We start from the raw sequence: 6,675 nt of genomic DNA, 5'->3' as shown, positions 1-6,675 counted from the left end.
ACTCAGCCTACATCATTTGTTGTTTCCGTTTGACGGCTAGATTTTGTGATATTGTTGATTCATTTTCCGTGTGTATAGGCTTGTGTTGTGCTGAAGTCGGTAACCCAACGCTCTAGATAATGATTTCCCAGTCTGCATCAGATAGCCCATCTTGCTGTGCTTTAGGATTACACAATTTGCAGACCATCTGTAGAGTTATGAAAGTTATGACTTGACCTATTTATGTAGCCTGATTTGGGCACCAATCTTGGAAATTTAGGAGATTTGTGTGCGACGGAGCATTTATTTGCGCCAGAAACTACAGGAACGCAAATGACCGTTAGGTCGTTTCCTCTTCGTTGATAATCAATTGGCAATTCAAATGTTTTCATATAAAACACAAATGGAAAATGTGCTCGGATTTGCACCTTATTGGTCATCAGATTATAAAATATTTTACATTCTAACCCCAAAGGAATGGTGAATAAGAAACACAATAGTGCCATCATGCGACTGGCTTGTGTTATTGCATACAATACCAAAACAGGTGTTAGGTTTGAGACTTTGCACTCGGCAGTGTGTTCATCTGATCGTAAAACTGCCACTGGAAATTTTAATGCTGGCAGACTCAAAGTCTTAAGAATTCATGCTGAATCAATCTGATTTTTGAAAAACATTAGATTAATTGGAAGTTCAGGTGGTGCTTAAGGCATTGAGTCAGCGAAGCGTTAGTGGGTTAGGGTTAGATCCCAATTAGATCCCGTTCTCGAATGCTGAAGACTCGTTCTAATTACAGGGCCCTACCGTGTTGTTTGTAGTGGCAGCTAAGGTTTGTCTCTTCCTCTCCTACTGCAAGAGGCTTTGGTGTTTCTCTGACAGTCATGTGGTGAATCCGCTTTTCTTTTACTGAACAGCTTCCACGACTCACACTTCAGGCTGGGGAATTGACGTCAACCATGATGGATCTTTAGTCTTTTTATTAGTCTGTCTAGTCTGCTGGATTTATCTAAATAATCTGTCCGGGTTTTTACCATGTCTCCAAGTCAACTGTGTAATGAGGTTGTTTTTTTTAACATGTGTCGTTGTTTCCATGACAGAGTCCAACATTAAAGTACTGTAAATAGCTGAAATCAGGGTTCATACACTGTCTCAAACCTCCAATTCTAAAACTTTCCAGGCCCAGTTCCCTCAAATTCAAGGACCCAGCATGTCATAGTTTGTAGCGTAGATCATGGTTAATTACTGGTACACTGATCATTTTTATAATGAGAACTAGCAGGCAGAATCTCACAGACAATACAAAGAGAGAGAGAGGATTGAATGTGTGAACACTTCTCAGTTGGGTTGTGTTACAGCGACAGCAGACCCTGTAGCCTCTTCTCTAACACAGCACAGCATTCCTATCGACTGGCCGAGGAGGGCCGCAGTCAGCAGAGGGAGCCCTAACTCCTCCACAACATCTCATCCAGATCAATACTGGCTGTCCGACCACCGCAGACGCCAAGGCTGCCCAGGCTGCAGTGCAGGTGGGGGGTTGGAGGTGGGGGGTGGGGGGTGGGGGTGAGACTTGGGCAAGGTGGAAATGCTCTTCCATGTCTGGGAGAAGGACCAGGTCTACTTCCTCATCCCACACATATGTTCTTCTTCTAGAATAGACTACATGAAAATGTATGTCCTTTTATTCTGTTATTTTAGCTTCAAAGTCAATTTGGTCTTGTTTACTTTTCTGGCCACAGAGACAAACAACTCCACAGTACATCAGCACAGCAGGGTAGCAGACGAGTGGAGAGACTTGTGCCTTGTTCACTCAAGCCCCTCTTGTGTCAGACAGAATGACTGTTGTGATAAACGGTGAGCAGGAAGGGTAATGGAACTGCAGTGTATGCTTGTCTTAGAGGGAAACGCCAACATCACCCTTTTCTCTGTATTTAATTATTTGGCAGAAAGAGAGAGGGAGAAGGAGAAGGAGGAGGAGAGGGAGGAGGAGAGGGAGGAGGAGAGGAGGAGGAGAGGGAGGAGGAGAGGGTGGAGGAGGAGAGGGAGGAGGAGAGGGAGGAGGAGAGGAGGAGAGGGAGGAGGAGAGGGAGGAGGAGGAGAGGAGGAGGAGAGGGTGGAGGAGGAGAGGGAGGAGGAGAGGGTGGAGGAGGAGAGGGAGGAGGAGAGGGTGGAGGAGGAGGAGAGGGAGGAGGAGAGGGAGGAGGAGAGGGTGGAGGAGGAGAGGAGTAGGAGGGAGGAGAGAGAGAGAGCGGAGAGGAGAGGAGGAAGAGAGGGAGGAGGAGGAGAGGGAGGAGGAGGAGAGAGAGGAGGAGAGGGAGGAGGAGAGGGAGGAGGAGAGGGTGGAGGAGGAGAGGAGGAGGATAGGGTGGAGGAGGAGAGAGAGAGAGCGGAGAGGAGGAAGAGAGGGAGGAGGAGGAGAGGGAGGAGGAGGAGGAGGAGAGGGAGGAGGAGAGGAGGAGGAGTGTGAGCAGGGGATGGGGTGAGCTGAGGACAGGTTAGAAAGAGAGAGGAGAGGAGAGGAGATTGCAGAGCTGCAGTTGTTTGGGCGTTGGCTCTGATCTGTCTGGGAATGAAACAGGAAAAGCGGCGGATCGGATGAAAAGACTGTTGACGTTCTACGACGCGAAGAGGGAGTGAAAGTGAGATCAGCATCACATTAACAGTCTACATTTCCACTAAGATAAAGCAGTGGGATCTGTGAAACAGATATGAAGCTACCACAGTCATGACTGTCTGACCTTGAGTGCCTGTTTCAGTCTGGCAAACACAACTGCAGTGCTTCTAAAAGCCTCTCTGCCTTTGTTAGAAAAAGGGTCTGTCTGGCATCCCATACAGCTACTGATTCACACTTGATTTCACCTCTGTTTGTAACTAACTTTGCAATGCGTATATCACTTTGCTGTGATCTAAGAACAATATATTCATGTTGAAAGTAGAATAAAGACTTCCAACAGGCATGCCATGTGGAACGATGACCCCCGATGGCTGGGGCATGGTCTCTTTTCTTCTCACATACTCCACTTGTGTGTGGACTATTTATAGGTCATTTAAAAACAGCCACACAAGCTTGGAATCTCGTTAACTCCCACTCAAACGCACCACACCCATTCTAAATGGCTCATTTGTTTCTGTTTAGACGGCTTAGACAGATTGTCTGAGTGTAAAATACAAACTCTGCGTACGGTTTGTGTGTTGCATTTGGAACGTTTGATTCCAATACTGTAAAGCTTTAAATACGCCGAAAGGTTCAAGATCACCTTTCGTCAGACCCAAACATTATGTATTAAGGGGAAAGTGGTCTGTCCTCTCTCAAGGTTCAGTGCAGTGAGATATTTTTCCCTCAGTGTTTCCCTCTAATGAAATTACTCTGTCTGTCCTCCGTCAGTGGACATTTGGCTGGATTCTAGTCTTGCTGGCCAACTGAGTCATAAAAGCTTCACAGGAGGGTGATTTATCTGAACGAGGGTGAGGCAGCAGAAATAAAAACACTGGAGTCAGCTCACTGATCAGCCCACAGTGAAGGTTAGGGTAATGGGACCGAGTGAGCAAGCTCAAATATGCAAGAGGAACCTGGCATCCCAAATGCTTCTCTCGTGAACAGTTCTACATGGATACAATCTGCAGGTGCGGCTTGAATCATCCCCTGCTGACTCATGTGGCGACTCAGATATCAACTACTGTTGATCGTAAGCATATCATGTCCTGTACCATAACTGCATAAACTGAAGCTCATTTTACTAGAATCATATGTATCGTGGAATTTGTTTGAAATATACATAAATAACAAAATTGAATAAAACATTTCAAAACAAGGCAGGTAAACAGGGTTCAAGTCTTTTATTTTGTTTCAGTGCAGAAGGGTTTCCTCTGAAGGGAGTTTATCTAAGGCATCAAATCATTTTTGAACTGGCTAATGTTCTTAAAGGCATATGGTGGTAACAGCATACAAACCTATTTAAACAGGATTTGCATAAAAAGAAAATTGCATGATCTAGCTGCTTCAGTCCTCAAATTCCACTCTCCATCTGTCTTATACAAACAGTGGTTGTCATTTTTATTGCTAAAAATGTATAATTGAAAGTTAATCTCATCTGAGGAATTCATGCATCCAGGCATGCTCTGATCCAGTCACAACACATCACATTAAATCTGCTGCTTTTCATGTGGTTAGACAATAATTAGCTCCCAATCACAGTGGGTGTATTTTTATTGTACTTAATATTATCTATTTTAAGGGCACCATGATAGAAGATTCAGAGGAAAATCTGTCAGGTGTAATTGATCAGCGATTTAGGCCTTTTTCTTTTCACTTTTCATGTGGGCTTCTTTGGCTTCTTCCTCGTCTTCTTTATTCTCACCATCTTCAGTTTGTGTGGCTCCCTCCAGCTCTCCTTCCTGGCCCTCCTCTCCGTCCTCTTCACCTCCGTCCTCTTCACCTCCGTCCTCTTCACCTCCGTCCTCTTCACCTCCGTCCTCTTCACCTCCGTCCTCTTCACCTCCGTCCTCTTCACCTCCGTCCTCTTCACCTCCGTCCCCACCCTCTTTTCCGTCTCCTTCATCACCTTTCAAAAGTACAAACGAAAGACACGTTCTCACAACAGTAAGTTCTTGTAACCCATCCTCACTTGGAAGATAAACATCACAAACCTGCGTCTTCGCCATCTCCTTCCCCCCCTTCCTTCTCCTCAGTCTCCTCCTCTCCCTCTCCTTCCTCCTTTTCCTCCTCTCCTTCCTCCTCCTTCTCTTCCTCCTCCTCTTCCTTAGCAGGGCTGGCCTCGGCCTGCTGCTGCTGGATGCGGCTGGCAGCTACGATCTCCTCCGCGGGGGAGAAGGAGGAGGTGAAGGTGCGGCTGCTGTGGTAGTAGGGCGCAGCAGAAGCCAGGCCTTGCTGCAGGGTGAAACCCCGGCGGCCGTATGAGGGGGTGAAGCTCAGGCCTGGGGAGAACACGCTGGACATGGCCCCGGGGCCACTGAAGCTTAGACGGCCCTCCTCGCCTTCGAGCAGCTTCCTACCATGATATACAAGAGACATGTTACGTTTCCTATCTAGCAGTAGAAAATATTCCTAACGCGTTTTTCAGGTTGTTTTTGTGATACGAATGCTCGTAAACACGTCTAGCCGATGACAAAGTGTGACAAGCCAGTTGCTTGTATTGAAGATCCACATACCTGTATGCTGCAATCTCAATATCCAGAGCCATCTTCACATTGAGAAGGTCTTGGTATTCTCTCAAGTACCGGGCCATCTCACTCTTGTTCATCCTCAGATCATCCTCCAGTTGGTTTATAGCTTCCTGTTGGGGAGAGATTACCTGCCTCGTCAGGACAAAGCCCGTCTACAACAGCACAACAACATTTGCACCAGTGGATGCCGTTTGTCTGACAGGCACTCGGCTACAGCGAAATAAATCAGCATTAGGAACACTAACAGCATCCCGCCCTCCTCACTCTCCCACCTGAAGGTCGGACATCTCGGCGCTCTGTTTCTCCTCCACCTCCTGCAGTTGGTTGGCCAGGGCCTCGTTCATGCCCCTGCAGGCTTCGATGTCCAGGTCCCTGGCCTTGAGGAGGCGACGGTACTCGCTGGCCTCTTCTCGGGCGTTGCGCGCGGTGTCCGTGTCCCGCGAGCTGTCCACCGTCATCCCCGTCATCTTGTCTTGGAACCACTCCTCCGCCGACTGGCGGTTCTGCTGGGCCAGTTTCTCATACTGGCTCCGGATCTCCAGGAGGGCTATGGACAGGTCGGGTTTGGCCACTTCCATCTCCACGGACACCTGGGCGCTGTACTGCACCTGGGCCTGCAGCTCGGAGATCTCCCCCTGGTGGAGATGCTTGAGGAAGGCCATCTCGTCCATCAGCGTCTCCATCCTCTTCTGCACCTCCAGGCGCCCCAGGGCCGCCTCGTCCGCCCCCTTCCTGGCGTCGGCGAGCCGGGCTTCCACTTCCTCCCGGCTCAGCGCCTCCTCCTCCAGGCGGCCCTGCAGGCTCCGCAGCACCCCCTCCATCTGGTCGCGGTGGTTCTGCACGGCCCGCTTCTCGTGGCGGGCGTCCTCCACGGCGGCGCGCAGCTGCCGGACCTCCTGCTCGTAGAGGGCCCGGAGGTTGGAGGGCGAGCCCTGCCTCTGCCGCAGGACCAGCAGCTCTGCCTCCAGAGCCTTGTTCTGCTGCTCCAGCTCGTGGACGCGCTCGATGAAGCTGGCGAAGCGGTCGTTCAGCTCCTGCAGCTGGGCCTTCTCCTGGGTCCTCACCGCCTTGAACTCGGAGCCGACCTGCGCCGCCTGGCTGAGGTCCAGCTCCACCATCGGAGAGGACAGCAGCCTGGAGGCGGAGCCCGCCCGGCTGTACGCTGGGTACTGGAGACGGGCCACGCTGTGGGATGAGAGGGGGGAAGAGAGGCTGGAGTAGACAGACCTGGGTCCCGCCCGGCTCCCGTAGCCGGCACTGCGCACCACCGTCTTCCTCCTGTGGGAGGAGGGGACATAAGCACCGTAGCTGATCGAAGCCATGACTCGTCCGGCTGGCCGCTGCGACTCTGAAGGCATCCTCTGGGTGGACTGCTGGAGAACCGGAACGGCCGGGGGTTTTATAGAGGCGGGGAGAAGCGTGACGCAAACAGTTTCTCCCAGCTCTGACAGAGGGGATCGATAAGGGTGCTTGCCAGGCAGGTTCTGAGGCCAGACGAGAGAGACGGAGGGGGGA

The 6,675-nt window shown here is 50.3% G+C and overlaps 1 protein-coding gene across 1 annotated transcript; it reads right to left on the bottom strand.

Moving 5' to 3' along the window:
• Positions 1–3,796: 3,796 nt before the first annotated feature.
• On the bottom strand, positions 3,797–6,545 carry LOC134012303 (neurofilament light polypeptide-like). Its single transcript, XM_062452097.1, has 5 exons — positions 5,433–6,545; positions 5,146–5,270; positions 4,624–4,985; positions 4,503–4,538; positions 3,797–4,412 (listed from the first exon to the last, which is right to left on the bottom strand). The coding sequence occupies exons 1-5, from the start codon at positions 6,516–6,518 to the stop codon at positions 4,267–4,269; spliced, it is 1,755 nt and encodes a 584-aa protein (XP_062308081.1). The 5' UTR covers positions 6,519–6,545; the 3' UTR covers positions 3,797–4,266.
• Positions 6,546–6,675: the final 130 nt, after the last annotated feature.

The sequence above is a fragment of the Osmerus eperlanus genome, chromosome 25 (assembly GCF_963692335.1).
Source record: "Osmerus eperlanus chromosome 25, fOsmEpe2.1, whole genome shotgun sequence".
Classification (NCBI taxonomy): Eukaryota; Metazoa; Chordata; class Actinopteri; order Osmeriformes; family Osmeridae; genus Osmerus; species Osmerus eperlanus.
This window is presented reverse-complemented; position numbering and strand designations above follow the sequence as displayed.

Bases quoted from the DNA above. Each gene is read 5' to 3' on its own strand.
- LOC134012303 (XM_062452097.1), bottom strand. From the start codon at position 6,518: ATGCCTTCAGAGTCGCAGCGGCCAGCCGGACGAGTCATGGCTTCGATC. The intron at 5,271-5,432 runs GTGGGAGAGTGA...TCTCCCCAACAG, and splicing joins CCGAGATGTCCGACCTTCAG to GAAGCTATAAACCAACTGGA. The intron at 4,539-4,623 runs GTTTGTGATGTT...TACTTTTGAAAG, and splicing joins AGGAGATGGCGAAGACGCAG to GTGATGAAGGAGACGGAAAA.